At 48.2% G+C, this 14,865-nt stretch overlaps 2 protein-coding genes across 6 annotated transcripts; one reads left to right on the top strand and one right to left on the bottom strand.

Moving 5' to 3' along the window:
• The first annotated feature begins 879 nt into the window (after positions 1–879).
• NAXE (NAD(P)HX epimerase) lies at positions 880–5,922 on the top strand. 3 transcript variants are annotated; one of them, XM_025287659.3, is made up of 7 exons: positions 880–1,137; positions 1,272–1,380; positions 1,531–1,641; positions 1,720–1,833; positions 2,607–2,754; positions 3,084–3,292; positions 5,323–5,922. In XM_025287659.3, the coding sequence occupies exons 1-6, from the start codon at positions 956–958 to the stop codon at positions 3,284–3,286; spliced, it is 867 nt and encodes a 288-aa protein (XP_025143444.3). In that variant the 5' UTR covers positions 880–955; the 3' UTR covers positions 3,287–3,292; positions 5,323–5,922. The 3 variants fall into 3 exon arrangements, with proteins under 3 accessions (XP_025143444.3, XP_006052031.3, XP_025143442.3); XM_006051969.4 differs by lacking the exon at positions 5,323–5,922 and adding an exon at positions 3,607–3,841; XM_025287657.3 differs by lacking the exon at positions 5,323–5,922 and having other exon boundaries at positions 881–1,137; positions 3,084–3,340.
• GPATCH4 (G-patch domain containing 4) lies at positions 3,718–11,589 on the bottom strand. Of its 3 annotated transcripts, none has more exons than XM_006051970.4 (8): positions 11,461–11,589; positions 8,134–8,270; positions 7,608–7,681; positions 7,408–7,500; positions 7,230–7,316; positions 5,458–5,549; positions 5,178–5,228; positions 3,718–4,945 (listed from the first exon to the last, which is right to left on the bottom strand). In XM_006051970.4, exons 2-8 carry the CDS (start codon positions 8,210–8,212, stop codon positions 4,192–4,194), a joined length of 1,230 nt encoding a protein of 409 aa, XP_006052032.2. In that variant the 5' UTR covers positions 8,213–8,270; positions 11,461–11,589; the 3' UTR covers positions 3,718–4,191. The 3 variants fall into 3 exon arrangements, with proteins under 3 accessions (XP_006052032.2, XP_025143441.2, XP_044800158.2); XM_025287656.3 differs by having other exon boundaries at positions 8,134–8,243; positions 11,461–11,580; XM_044944223.2 differs by lacking the exon at positions 11,461–11,589 and adding an exon at positions 10,416–10,494.
• Between the last annotated feature and the right edge of the window lie 3,276 nt (positions 11,590–14,865).

Raw genomic sequence — 14,865 nt, 5'->3', positions numbered from 1 at the left:
AAAACCCGTATTCAGACTCAGCAATAAAGACTCAGCACAGCCGAAATAAATAATTTTTTCTTTTAAAGTAGGAGGGGTTTTTGCTTTTCTCAGTGAACTAGCCAGGAATGGAATTCATGTTACAGAAAAAGAATAAACTAGCATAAAAACACCCGCCTCGATCCTGTTGTTGTTTAGTCGCTAAGTCGTATCTGACTCTGTGACCCCATGGACTGTGGCCTGCCAGGCTCCTCTGTCCGTGGGATTCAAGAATACTGAAGTAGGTTGCCATTTCCTTCTCCAGGAGATCTTCCCCATCCAGGGATCCAACTCGCCTCTCTTACTTCTCCTGCATTGGCAGGCGGGTTCTTTACCTGGGAAGCCAGGTAAGCAGAGATAGGCGAGGCTAATTTAGTGGGGAGAGGAGTCCCAAGTTATATGAAACGCTTAGTAGTGTTAATAAGAACATTCACTTATTGAGCCCTATGTGCCTGACACTGTCTACGGCTTTGCATAGAATACAGCCCCATATGTACTCGTATCCCATTTTATAGACAGGCAACAAATCTAGAGAGCCAAGTTCACTCAGTAGGTGGTAGGGCAGGAACCCGGGTTAACTGCTGTGCTATACAGCTTAGTAGTAACAGAACTGCTACACAAAAACATGAAGAAATGAAGAATTATTATCGACGGGCGCTTAAGAGCAAAGCACTTCGGGTCATTTGTGAGGCAATATGAAAATGCTCCGGCGATGGGCAGGGACCCAGACCGTAAGACCGGACGCCCTGACGGAGGAGGGGCCGGGGTGGGAAGGCACCCGGGCGTTGGCGCGCACGGTAACAAGGGGAGAAGCGGCGGAGTTGCCAGTCCTAGGACCGCTTCCGGCAAGGGTGCGTGCGGGCCCGGCCCCTCGGGGGCAGGGCTAAGTGCTGCGCATGCGCCGGGCGGGCCAGCGGGCTCCCTCCTGGCTAGCTGGATGTCCGGTTTGCGGGCGCTTCTGGGGCTCGGGCTGCTGGTTGCAGGCTCGCGCCTGTCACGCGTCAGAGTCCAGGCCGGCTCCTGTCGCGCAGGAGCCACTTGGTGGGTGCCGCAGCGACCGATCTCGGGTGGCCGCGGGGACTCAGAAGTCATGGCGAGTTCAGCAGTGAAGTACCTGAGGTAGGCGAGGTTCTGAGCGGGCAAGCGGGGCGTAGGACTTGGGTGGAACCCAAGGGGGCGGGACCTGGGGCGGCCATGCCGCCCGCGTGAGGGAGCACCTGAGGGGTGGGGACTCAGGCCGTGGGTTTCCTCAGCCAGGAGGAGGCCCAAGCCGTGGACCAGGAGCTGTTTAATGAGTACCAGTTCAGCGTGGACCAACTTATGGAGCTGGCCGGTCTGAGCTGTGCCACAGCCATTGCCAAGGTCAGTGGCACAACTCTCGACCTTTGGGGCAAGCCAATGTACAAGCCCCCCTGGCCTAGGCACAACGAAGTGAGGGGAGGGACGGCCAGGCCAAGCCTGGTCTGTCACTGCCCAAAGCCCCCTCTGAATCCCCTTTGTCTCTGCCTCCAGGCATATCCCCCCACGTCCTTGTCCAGGAGCCCCCCTACCGTCCTGGTCATCTGTGGCCCTGGGAATAACGGAGGAGATGGCCTGGTCTGTGCTCGACACCTCAAACTCTTTGTGAGTACGCAGGGAAGGGCTGTGGGGGAGAGGTTTCCAAGACCTGGGCTTGACTTAACCCCCTTCCTTTCCTCATAGGGCTACCAGCCAACCATCTATTACCCTAAAAGGCCTAACAAGCCACTTTTCACTGCACTGGTGACCCAGTGCCAGAAAATGGACATCCCCTTCCTTGGTGAAATGCCCCCAGAGGTAGGTGGCTCCTGTTCACTGCCCTCCTCACTACTGCTGCCTGCATCCTGCTCTTCCCTCGCCTTTCCAGGCTGAGCTCACTTAGGACTCTTCCTCTCTAGATTAACTCTTAGAGGGCAGGGAGAGTGCCTGACACAGGGGCCTAAAGTATGCTACCTGAATGAAATTGGTGTCATAGGGTGTGCTCCATTTATGAGTTGCCAGGGGAAATAAATAAAGCTTTATTTCCCCTTCATCTCCCCTGGTCACTCTTTCCACACTGTAGCCAATTCCTCTTCCCCTAGCATGTGGTAAATACATTATGTGCCTGTCTTGGGAACTGAAGTGACTACCTTATCCTTATCCTAAACCCTTTCTTCAGATGATGGATTTAGGAATGGGTAACTTGAGAACGTTTTAAAATTCCTTAGCACATTTTACAGATGAAGAGACTGAGATGCAAAAGAAGGTTAAGTGATTTGTCCAAAGTCACACATCAGTTCACAGCAGAGGCAAGGCCAGAGCCTGTCCCTCCTGACTCCAGGTCTTGGGCTGTCCTACACTGTAGCCTCTCCAGTGGTTGGCAGACACTCAGAGCGGAAAATGTGACTGGACTCAGCTTGACCTCAATCAGTGACTTGCACTGAACTCCAGGCCTCAGAATGCCATTTGAATGAGATTAAAATTCTCCCTGTGCCTATGGCCTTTGGGTACAGAGGACAGCCCTTTGCTGTTAAGGGTTCTTTATGAAGCTGCTAGCTCTGACATCTTCTCCTTCTCCTGCTCTACCACAGCCGATGCTGATTGATGAACTGTATGAGCTGGTGGTGGATGCCATCTTTGGCTTCAGCTTCACGGGTGAGGTTCGGGAGCCATTCCGCAGCATCCTGAGCGTCCTGAATGGACTCACTGTGCCCATTGCAAGCATCGACATTCCATCAGGTGCTGGGTCCAAGGAGGTTGGGGGGATCAGGGCCCTGCCCTGTCTTGAGGTAGGTAGGTACCTAGGAGTTCTTGTTTCTGATTCAAGGTTCAGAGTCTAGAGGTGCAGAACAGAGCCAAAGTAGGGCTGAAGAACAAAGAGTTTAGGAATGCCCTTTACATGTTGACTGTGAGACCAGAGCCCAGGAGTACGTGCAGCTCCAAGGACATGATTTCCTCATGGAGTGACCCAGGGGGCTTCCCACTCCTTTAAGATTAGACCAGAGCAAGGTGTGGAAGGGGACTGGACATCTTGGTCCCTTCTGCTCTGACTACTACCACCTTTTCAGGATGGGACGTGGAGAAGGGAAGCTCTGGAGGGATCCAGCCAGACTTGCTCATCTCCCTGACAGCACCCAAAAAGTCTGCAACCCAGTTTACTGGTCGTTACCACTACCTGGGGGGTCGCTTCGTGCCACCTGCTCTGGAAAAGAAGTACCAGCTGAACCTGCCACCCTACCCTGACACCGAATGTGTCTATCGTCTGCAGTGAGAGAAGGTGGGGGGGCATTCTTTTCAATAAAGACTTAGTACCTCTCTCCCAGAACTGTGGAGTCCTAGGAGCTCTTCTGACAATAACGATTAAGAGATGGCACAGCCAGAGAGCAACTCTGGAGAGATAGCGCACTCTTTCTGGGAGAAATATATGCATGAGAGGTTTCTATGGCATTTGCGGGCAATGACAGTTGACTTTAAGATGCTGAAAAAGGCTCCCAGCTGAGGTGTGCGTCCTTTACACACACAGAGTTCTTATTAGGGATGCAGACAGGGAGCTGAGTGAGGTTCTGTGAACTCTCTCTTTCCACTTAACAGCATAGCAAGACTACCAGACTTAGAAGGAATTTCTTCAGAGGCCTCTAAGGAAACTAATTTGTATTTAAGACCTTCCCGGGCTGAGAATGGAGATGACAGTCACAACTTATCTACAGGCTAGAAGACCAAGCTGATGTTTATTCAATTTGGTATAGTTAGAAACTGGCAATCTATGGGCTGAATTTACATGTTTTTCTTAGCCTTCAAAATAAAAAATCAGTATATTTTCCATAGATCTACATTTTCAGCTTCTTTTAGCCAAGATGTCTCTTCAGATGTCTGCATTCCCATTGCCACAGCTCCCTGCATCCTGGTCCCTTAGCTGCCTGGCCCGTGCAGGTGCCTGAGTGCACCATTTCTGGGTTAGATGCTGTAAGGGGGACTTGCCTCTCCCTCGACTCAGACACGGCACTACCACTCTCCTCTCAGCGGACTGTTGCTCCACAGCTGATTCCTCCTCAGGAGGAATGTTCAGTGTTCAGGAGGGACTCCTCGCTGAGAGGGTGCCTAAGACTGCGTCAGCTCAGGCCCCTGAGGCCTCAGCTCCTGCAGGGGCATCAGTCGGGCCCCGCCGTGGCCTGGCCTTCAGTCTCTCTTCTTCTGTTTCTTCTTTTTTGCCTTCTGCGCAGTGTTGACTCCAGGTCCATCCAAGACTTCCTCCTCCTGATACTGCCGTCTTTTCTTCTTGCTTCTCCCCCTTTTCTGATCACTGCACGATCTGCTTTCTGCTTCTCTGGTCCCACTATCTATGAGAGCCTCTTCAACTTCTTCATCCTCTGTGTTCAAGTCTTCTTCCTCATGCTGCCGCCTCTTCTTGCTTCTGCCGCATGGGTGAGTGTATACTCTCCTCTCTGCTTCCTCTGTCTCGACTCCACTGACAGCCACCTTGCCTCCCTCACTATCTAAGATCGCCAGCTCCGCCTTCTCCTCTTCATGGTGCTGCCCCCTCCTCTTCTTTTTCCTGAGGGACCGGTCGACGTGCTCTCTGTTTTTCAATTCCCCAAGCCCACCTGTTCTTGTGGTCTCTTCCTCATTTTCTGTAGCTGTGCCCTCTCTCTGATCTGTGACTCTTTCTTCTTGATGCCGTCTTTTCTTCTTCTTGCTTTTTCTGATGCTCTTGTCAGTGTGTTCTGAGTACTCTTCTGCACTCCTTTCAGTTGCTGTAGCCTCTTCCTCCTCTTTCTGCTTCCTTTTCTTTTTCTTTTTTTTGGAGGGCTTGCTCTCAGACTGCAGTTGAGGGACCCCAGGGTCCTGGCCTTTGAGCCGAGCCAGGAAGGCCTGCTCCTGGGCCTCTAAGCGAGCAAGCTTAGCTTTCATTGTGATCCCAAGACGGGCAGCCCTGAAATAGATGGGGCCCAAGTCAGAGGGAGACTATCAGGGAAAAGAGGTTTAATCTTTGAGACTGCAGGAAAAGTTGGTAAGGAGGAGCTACCTATCTTCAGGCAGCTTCAGAAATGGGCAAAGAGTAGGAATCATTTCCTCTGGGGTGAAAAGAGTGGCACAGGCCACCCTCAATGGTGGGCTTGTGATGGGAGAACAGAAGGGAGCCCAAGAAGCCAACCACTACTTACTTGTGTGCTGTTCGTCCCTCGCAGGCCTGGAGTAGCATCTCATCGGTCAGACTGTTGGAGAGGGGTGGGAATCAGGAATTACAAGTGGTGGAAAGGCTTGACCTCTCCTCCCCTCTAAAACATTCACCAATGAATTCCTATTCAGGACCTGGAAGTGCCAAAGATTAGTACAACAGTTCCACCCCCCAAGAAGACCACAGTCAAGCATTATACTGGTCCTTTCTTCTGAGATTTGAAGGCATCTCCTCCCATATGCCCCAGCACTAGAAAGAAGTCTCACACATTTGGAGGCTTGGGCTCCTGGCTGTCGTCATCACTGCAGCTTTCCCAGTCCTTGTCTGGCTTCTCCCCACTTGAAGTCAGTGTGGCCGTCTAGAAGGAGGAATCGTGGGGATGGACAAGGCCCACTCAACACCACCGTCATCCCACCTCCCTCTGGAAACCACTCCCAACCACCATCTTAAGTAGCCAGAGGCATAAATCTGTCAGCCCTCGACATCACTCCTTACAGACCTCCACAGAGGTGTGCCAACCTGCATATGTCAACTTGGGCAGGAAGTGGGCTGCAGTTGGGATTGGGTGGGGCAGGGCAGTCCTGGCTCCCTGGCCCACAGCCAGCCAGCTAGTGGGCAAAACAAGGAGAAGGGAGGGACAAGTGCTTGGGTCATCAGGTCTTCACAGTGGGACAAGTGCCCCCTGGCAGTCATCTCATGGTTCTAGCAACAGACAATAAAGATGGTTCTTTTCACAACCTGTGCGCCCCCCGGCTCTGCCCCAATACCTACGCACAGTTCTTTATTTAACCAGGTTAAGAACCTACTATGGATTAAAAGGCTGGGGATACAGAGTGGAATAAGAATGAGATGGGTGCAGCCAACATAGATCCTACGTGGTTAACAGGGAAGGAGATGTGGCAGAATGTAGGCAATTATGAAGAAAATACTGGCGGACTACAGTCCATAGTGTCCCCAAAAAGTCCGACATGACTTAGTGACTAAACAACAATTATCTCTGCTAGAGGAGGGGTACCTGACTCAGGCTTCAGGCTTTGGGGAATAGTTCCTACAACTAACTCGGCTTTGAAAGACAAGGAAAAGGTCAGCAGGTATGTCCCAGACAGCAGAATGTCCCAGACAGAGGGAGCATATGCAAAAATCTGAAGGTGAAAAAACATGGTACCTGAAAAAGAATCAGAATCAATCTGGCTAAAGTGTAGATAGAGGTCCTGAGAAGTGGCAAGAAACAGGCTAGGGAAGAAGGCGAGGACAAGGCCTGAAGGGCCATCCGAGTCAGTCTGACACCTGCAGACTGTGTCATCCTAGGTCGAGGAGGAGCCAGTGACACAGTGAAACTTGTGTTTTACAGAGAACACTCTGGATGCTTTGTGGAGGATGAACTGATTGGCATGGGGATTGAGACTAGAGTGAGGAGCCTAGCTAGTTATGAGGCTGTGAAAGAAATCATGCAGGAGATGATGGTCTGAACTGGGGCCGAAGATGGCCACAGGATGAATGGGAGAGATCTGCTGGATAACATGCAGAGCCCTTAAGCAGGTAATGGAAGATGGTTAAATGTCAGCTCTCTTCCATTGGCACGCCAGAAAAGGGAAGTCTGAACACCTGGGTTCTAGTCCTAGGCTAGAACAGGCTTTTATTGTCACTAGCCGCCTGTGGGCTCTTCAGTGAGCCACCTCGCCCCTTCTGGCCACATCTGCAAAAAGACAATGGGTCCAATAATCTCTCAGGTCTCCTCTGGCTTCTCAGTCCTTTGAAATAGATGTCCCCGCCCTGCTGTCCTCTGGCAGCTCCTGACTGTCCCCCACCTCCCACTCCCTGTTGCAGCCCCCTCAGCAGATGGCAGGGATCCATGCAGCCTGAAGATTTCAATTCTTGCTGAGGATCTGGGCAGTCTGGGTCAGCAACAGCGAGGTTAGTCCCAGGACCCCACTTAGGACAGTCCTGAGAACAGGTAGGGCATGCAAGGCAATTGTTCAGACCCCAAGAGACCAGGGAAGGGGAAAGGGTGAGCCCTCTCACCCCCAGCCTCTAATACCTTCACAAACTTCTGATACAGCAAGTTGGGCTTGGCGTGATCCTGGCGGGTGGTCTCCTTAGATAGGCGTCTTATCTGTACTCCGTCCTGGGGGAAGTATGTGTGAGTGGGTGCCACGTCTCCCTCATCCCGTGTCCCAGGCCCTCGTGTTTTACATGCCTACTATTAGATCTTATACCTGTCGAGTTTCCACCACCAAGTTGGCTGCAGTCTTGTTGAACAGATCATTCCACCAGTGATTTGTGAACTCCTTGGCAGGGTCGTGTCCCACCTGCCAGAGAAATGTGAACTCAGGGCTTGTCATTCCCCTCCCTCACCCTATTTTCAAGGCCCCCATCTCCCATCCCCACTGACCTCCCGCAGTCTGTCCAGTCTTACCCCATAAGTGTCCTGCTTCAGCGTCACCCTGAGGGCCTGGGTGATACCATTCTCCTTCCGGCCCAGGCCTTTGCCTGCAGAAGACAGCGAACGACCTGGCTTATTCCACTGCCTGCCCTAAGCCCTCACAAAGCAACCCTGGCACATGTCACTCCTTGTCATTCCACACACCTAGCATTGGGCGTGCCCTGTCCCTCTCAGAAACCCTCCCAGTTCCACTCTTTCTAGTACCTCTCCATACGGTCTGCATGTCTTTGAGCCCAAACTCTCTTTTCCCATAATTCTCTCAGGACAGAGGTCATCTCTTTCCCACTCCCAGTTCTCTAAGCCACTTCCTTTTCACTATCCACAGTCATATTTCTTCCCTTTTCTGGAAATGTCAGCAATTTTCTTCTGCAAATTTTCTCTTTAACTTTTCCTCTTCCATTGAACAGACTACATAGAGGTTAATCCAGGATAATGCCTCTCCCCTGGGCACAGGGTAGTGAGGGAGTTGGGGATGTGGAAGGGGCCCCAGGGGAATCACCTTGAGTCCATCCATGCTTTAGCAACTGCTCCTCAGCAAACTTCATCCCCCGACTCTTGACCTCGGGGGTGATACTCATGGTGAGAAAAGTCACTGTCTTCAGGCTCTCACTGGAGAAGAAGCAGTCACTGTCATCCCTTTAAGAGCAGAGGAGAAAGTGCTCAAATCATGTACCAAATCCGTCCTGACTGCTCTTAGAAGAATTCTTTCCTGGAGCTGAAGCCGAGACCGAGCTGGGAGGCCTGGTCCTTAGGGAGCTCCCTGACCACTGAGAGGTCAACATGCTGAGAGTCAAGGAGGACCGATATTAACGACAATACCTAAATTTATGGAGAGCGCACCACACGCTGGGCTTTGCTGAGGCTTTGCATGGATCATTTCATGTAATCGTCCCAGTCCAGGAAGATTTCCTAAACTTTGCATTCAGGAAAGTATTACTACCCTTTTGTACAGATGAGGAAACTAAAGCCTAAAGAGGTTAGGTGACTTGCTCAAGGTCACACAGCTGATGCATGTAGAATTCAAACTCAGGCAGCTGGTCTGCAGAATTCCCACTCTTTACTGCTACCTGACAACATCTCCCATGATTTATTACCATGTTAAAAACAAAGCAAAGCAATGAGATGTTTGTTAACCTGAGTGATGTCTGTCTGTGCTCAGCTGTGTGATTCTTTGTGACCCTTTGGTCTGTAGCCCGCGAGGTTCCTCTGCCCATGGGGTTCTCCCAGCAAGAATACTGGAGTGGGTTGCCATCTCCTCCTCCAGTTATAAGACAGCAGTGCTTAATAGAGCCTGTATCCTATACCTGTGCCCAGCATTTACACTGTCCTCTTACTTGGTGTGGGGGCTTCACCACCACGGTCTTTCTGTCATGTTGGAGCACCCTTTTTGAAACTGTCCAGCTTGGAAAGGTGCTCTTATATTTAACAGGAGGATTACACATACTATTATACTGTCTCATTTAACCCTGACAGTTCTGTAAGACAGATATCTGTCTTACAGATATAGATAATATATCCTTATTTTATAGAGGAGAAAAATAAAGTCTCGGTTTCTTGCCTGGTTTCTTATACAGCTGGTAAGAGATGCAGCTAGAAATATGAGCCCAGGATGCATGACTGTATAGTAGCCCTGCTTCTATTACATTCCCAGCTACAGTCATCCCTTAGTTATCAGCGGGGGACTTGTTTTAGGACCTGCCATTGATACCACAACCCAAATTCTATATTCAGCCTTCCACATGCCCTAACCACGATGATACTACTGTAGTATTTATTGAAAAAAATCCACATATAAGTGGACCCATGCAGTTCAAACTCATGCTGTTCAAGGGCCCACTGTAGCTGCATTTCTTTTTAGTCATTCAGGTGTTCCTCCTTTTTGGACTCCACAATGCCATTATCCAACTTCATTGGAGGGACTGATGTTGAAGCTGAACCCACCTGATGCGGAAAGCTGACTCATTTGAAAAGACCCTGATGCTGGGAAAGACTGAGGGCCAGAGGAGAAGGGGAGGACAGAGGATGAGATGGTTGGATGGCATCACCGACACAATGGACATGGGTTTGGGTGGACTCCGGGAGTTGGTGCCTGGAGTGCTTCAGTTCATGGGGTCACAAAGAGTCAGACACGACTGAGCGACTGAACTGAACTGAACTTATATATCAAAATTTGCCTTGAAATGGTTAAGATGGCTTATTACACAGACATTCAAAACTAAGACAATCACTGCTGCTTTGAGTTACTAAAGTTAACTTTTGTATTAAGATCACTTATTAGAGGCATTGCAGAACCATTTTAAAAGTTGATTAATGGCAAAACTGGGGCTTCCCTGATGGCTCAGTGGTAAAGAATCAGATTGCCAATACAAGAGACGCAGGTTTGCTCCCTTGTCTGGGAAGATCCCTTGGAGAAGGAAATGGCAACCCATTCCAGTATTCTTGCCTAGAAAATCCCATGGACAGAGGAACCTGTTGGGTTCCAGTCCATGGGGTTACAGAGAGTCAGACACAACTCAGCAACTGAACAACAGCAACGGCACCACTGGAGTAAGCCTCTAGCCTCCCCAAGTGAGGACTTTGAAGGCTAAAATTTTCATTTGTGTTTAAGAAGGTTTACTAAGTACGCTAGTAAAAAAATCAGACACATCGTTAAGTTACCTACCCCTCCTAAACATTACATATTAAGCTTAAGAATGATGACTAGTCTGGTTAGATATGAAAAGTAGCAAATTTAGGGTGACTCATATTTCTGTTCACACTTCTACGTTGAAGGATGATTACCTGAAAACATAACTTTCACCCTGAGAGTCCCAACAGAGAAGCATTGAGTGAAGAAATTACCCTATCCTGCTTCTTGATACTGCAAGAGAAATAAAATTCAAACACTGAGGGCTTTAAGGACACTTCAAAACTCTGCCTCTTCTCAGAAGTTATTTCTGATCTATTATAACAAAAACAACTAACACTTATGCATTTACTCAGTGCCAGCATGTTGCCGTTTCACGCATATTATCTCATTTAATCCTTCCAACAACCCCACAGGGTGGTGTTTTGGGTTTTTGTTTTGGCTGCCCCAGGTTCCTTGCAGGATCCTAGTTCCCCAACCACGGACTGAACTCTAGCCCTCCGCAGTGAAGGTGCAGAGTCCCAACCACTGGACCACCAGGGAATTCCCAGGAGGTGTTTTTACTGTAACTTACAACTGAAGAAATGGCACTGAGAAGTTTAGCTACTTGCACAAATCAAATAGCTGGTTAAGTAGCGGATCTAGGATCTCAGGCACTCCAGAACTGGTGTTCTCAATCACTACACACAGGCTCATAGCCATTTACGCTTTAAACTCTAAGACTTACCACAGCCTATGCCTTGTCGCATTAATTCGAAATTATATTATATACCACAGCCTATGCTTAGTCTTATTCCGCAATCCCTGATGCACTTAATGCAGCTCCTGAGTGCGTTCAGTCCTTAATTGTTGAACTGAATGACACAGGTAGGAATTTCCTTAACCGACCTAGAACAGGTAACTGTGGACAGAAGCTAGATCCCAGGCTGTGCTCCGCAGTCTTTGCGAAGGCTGGGAGCACATTTTCAGGAACTGTCTTCTTTCCAGTCAACGTGAGTTTTCTGGAGAAGGGGCCCTGGGCTACCATTCTTACAGAGGTTCTTAAGAGCTGGCTCCTTTCCCTAGGGTTCCTTTCTGTGGAGGTTAAAACTCCAGCCCTCCGACCGCAGCTTCACTTGAGTAGAACTATTCTCTTTCTGTCACATTTGCCCCTGAACCCGGGCTATGACAGTCACCATTCGGGGGACTGTAGCCACTTACCGTCATGGCGAGATCCTCTCCGCAGAAACATGTAACAAACGTGACTTGTGCGCGGCCATCTTCCCGGAAGTGCTGTTTCGACCCTTCTAGGCTGTGGAAACCATAGAGATGCACGCTGGAACTGAGTCTCTGGTTCCCAGAGAAACTATATCGGAGAGGCAGGCTAGCCATATGGTTGCCATAGAAACTCCGCCGCAGAGCGAGCCCTTTTCTGGAGATTCGAGTGGTATTCTACTTATTGCCTCCCAGCAGGCCCTGAGCAGCTAAGGGACTTCAGTCCAACCTGGCTCTGTTGGGGTTCGGAGAATAGCTTTGGGTCCGACATTGACTAGTCCCAGGCACAAATACGAGAAAGGAAAAATTTAGGTGAAAGCATTGAGAATGGCCTGAGAGATTCGTGGAGGCAGAGAAGGAGGTAGTACCTCTGAGGTGATTAATAATTCAGGGGATGAATACTCAGCCTACGGGGACAGTTTTTTTTTTTTTTTAAATAAAATCCTAGAGGTAAGAGGTTTCAATAGGTTCATCGAACACATTTTGATTCACCACTGTGTGCCAGGACCTGTTCTTTGGTACTGGTGATACAAAAATGCATAAGAGACGAGTCCTGACTTCGAGGAGCACTTTGTCTAGCCCAAGCAAAGTTGGAAGCTCGAGTGGGACTGGAGAGGCAAAATCCCGGAATGCATGATAGGTTGAGGAGTTCAGACTTGCCTTGTAAGTATGAGAATCCATTGAGCAGGAGAGGGAAAGAACATATTGCAAAGAGGTCAGCAAGAGAAGTTGCACATCCTCTCTTAGGGTTCTTAGGGTCCACTGAGCCACCCAGGAACTAAAATCTGAAGGGAAAAAAAGTTTTCCCTTATTTGCGTCCCTATATCAATATTTACGGTAACTTAGCGCCCCCTAGGATCTTCAAAGAGAAAAGCTGCCATTTCACTCAAGCTTTGTCACAATTGCCCAGTATGTCATACTACCTCATTCCAGTGAGTTTTTTTTTTTTACATGAAATTAATTTTACTTTAAAAATATGCTACATGGGAACAATACCTTAAACAATGGATCTTGGTTAGTGGGCTTTTAGATGCTTTCATAAGTGATGTGGAATGCTTCAAACATACTGTTCAGAGGTTGGATTCAATAGAGGGACATTTCGTGAATGGCAGTCAGATCTGAGTCCTTTTCCTGCTCAAGAGCAACCTTTCCCTGGTCCATAAAATTAGAATGTTGGACTAGTGCAGTCATCTTTACAAACTCGGTTTTATTGTAGTGTCTCAGGAGCCACTGAGAAAATTCCATAGATAGGGTTTCACTTTCCACCATTTCCTCACTCTATCTCCCCTGTCTATCTAATATTACATATTATACTGTGGTCATAAAAGAAGTTTGAAAACTCATGAACAGGGCAAGGGCCCTTTTCAGCCCACAATTTCTGTTCAGCATACTCTTTGTTGGCCATTCTGAAAACCTAATGGCCATAATTTGTTGAATTGAACATTCAGAAAACTAAGATCATGGCATCCAGTCCCATCAGTTAATGGCAAATAGATGGGGGGGGGGTGGGGAATGGAAATAGTGACAGACTTCGTTTTCTTGGACTCCAAAATGACTGCAAACAATGACTGCAGCCATGAAATTAAAAGACACTTGCTACTTGGAAGAAAAGCTATGACAAAACTAGACTGCATATTAAAAAGCAGAGACATCGCTTTCCTGTAAAGGTCTATATACTCAAAGCTATGGTTTTTCCAGTAGTCATGTATGGATGTGAGAGTTGGACTATAAAGAAAGCTGAGTACCAAAGAATTGATGCTTTCAAACTGTGGTGTTGGAGAAGGCTCTTGAGAGTCCCTTGGACTGCAAGGAGATCCAACCAGTCCATCCTAAAGGAGATCAGCCCTGGGTATTCATTATAAGGACTAATGCTGAAACTGAAGCTCCAGTACTTTGGCCACCTGATGAGAAGAACCAACTCTTGGAAAAGACCCTGATGCTGGGAAAGATTGAGGGCAGGAGGAGAAGGGGGCAACAGAGAATGAAATGGTTGGACGGTACCATCCACTTGACAGACATGAGTTTGAACAAACGCCGGGAGATAGTGAAGGACAGGGAAGCCTGGCATGCTGCGGTCCATGGGGTCGCAAAGAGTCAGAGATGACTTGTTCAGTCGGAGCAACTGAACAGCAACAACAACAACATAACTTGTTGACTCAAGATTCCGAGTCTGGCCTAGGAACTTGAACTCCTGCTCTGCCTGGCTCACTCAGTTGATAAACATTTATTAAGGGTCTTCTATAGACCAAGGACTAAAGGTCCAGCCCTTGTTCTGTTGGGCTTCTCGATCATGTGGGGGTGTAACAAGTTACCGTGAACTAATATCAGTGAGTGATGAGAGCTGTGGCAAGGTCGGAACACAGTGCTGGGGGTAAGAGGAGAAGTCAGGGCCCCTGCAGGCCTGTCCCTGGGGGCTATGTGAGGTTGCCAAAGAAGAAATGGGCCTCCAGGAGTTCGAAATTTCAGGGGATTCAAACTTATCACAAGAGTTGTACAAAATAAAAGCCATTATGAGAGAGCAAGAATACATGACTATTTATAAGGTAAGCTTGGGGGTCTTTCTACTCCTCCATCTTGGCCCCTCCAAGTTCTGAATGCTGGGAAGTCCAAGATCAAGACACCAGGTTGATGACCTTCTGGTGAGGGCCCTTTTCCTGATTCATATCTGGCAACTTCTTGCTGTGTTCTTTCGTAGTGGAAGGGGCCATGACTACTTATAAGAAAACAATCTGAAATGCAGACATAGAAAGCTCAGCAGAAATATTTATTACAGGAATATTTATAAAATGGGGGGGGGGGGAATGTAAAGAACCTAAATATCCCACAACAGGAGAATGGCTAAATAACTTACAATGGAACCACTGTTGCTTACTGCCCAGTCACTGAGTCATGTCTGACTCTGTGACCCCTTGAACTGCAGCACACCAGGTTCCCCATCCTTCACTATCTCCCAGAGTTTGCTCAAAGAGTGGAACTATACAGTGCACTAATACATAGTCTTAAAAAATGAATTTGAAGAAGGATTCTTAATAATTTGGGGGAAATGTCTATGATATGATTGAAGTGAAAAAAGCAGGTACAAACTGGTCCCTAAATAGTAAGAGCCATCTATGTTAAAAAATTAATCGACTATGGCATCAAAAATAAATAAAACACTTAGTAATTTACAAAATATAGCAAAAAAAAGTACGATAATTATACACTGAAAATTCCAAAATGGCATTGAAAGAAGCAAAAGAAGACCTACATAAATGGAAAAATACCTGTGTTTATGGACTGTCAGACTTAATAAGATCACAGTACTCTCCAAATTACTTTGCCAAAAAAATGTCCGTCTAGTCAAGGCTATGG

This window comes from Bubalus bubalis, chromosome 6 (assembly GCF_019923935.1).
Source record: "Bubalus bubalis isolate 160015118507 breed Murrah chromosome 6, NDDB_SH_1, whole genome shotgun sequence".
NCBI classification, from domain to species: domain Eukaryota; kingdom Metazoa; phylum Chordata; class Mammalia; order Artiodactyla; family Bovidae; genus Bubalus; species Bubalus bubalis.
The sequence above is the reverse complement of the archived record's forward strand: the minus strand, read 5'-3'. Positions and strand labels throughout refer to the sequence as shown.

Excerpts from the sequence above, each read along its gene's own strand:
- NAXE (XM_025287659.3), top strand. The coding sequence starts at position 956 with ATGTCCGGTTTGCGGGCGCTTCTGGGGCTCGGGCTGCTGGTTGCAGGC. Across the intron at positions 1,642-1,719 it reads CTCGACACCTCAAACTCTTT|GGCTACCAGCCAACCATCTA; the intron begins GTGAGTACGCAG and ends CTTTCCTCATAG. Across the intron at positions 2,755-3,083 it reads AAGCATCGACATTCCATCAG|GATGGGACGTGGAGAAGGGA; the intron begins GTGCTGGGTCCA and ends CCACCTTTTCAG.
- GPATCH4 (XM_044944223.2), bottom strand. The coding sequence starts at position 10,459 with ATGCTTCTCTGTTGGGACTCTCAGGGTGAAAGTTATGTTTTCAG. Across the intron at positions 7,682-8,133 it reads AAAGCATGGATGGACTCAAG|GCAAAGGCCTGGGCCGGAAG; the intron begins GTGATTCCCCTG and ends TGTCTTCTGCAG. Across the intron at positions 7,317-7,407 it reads TGGTGGTGGAAACTCGACAG|GACGGAGTACAGATAAGACG; the intron begins GTATAAGATCTA and ends TACTTCCCCCAG.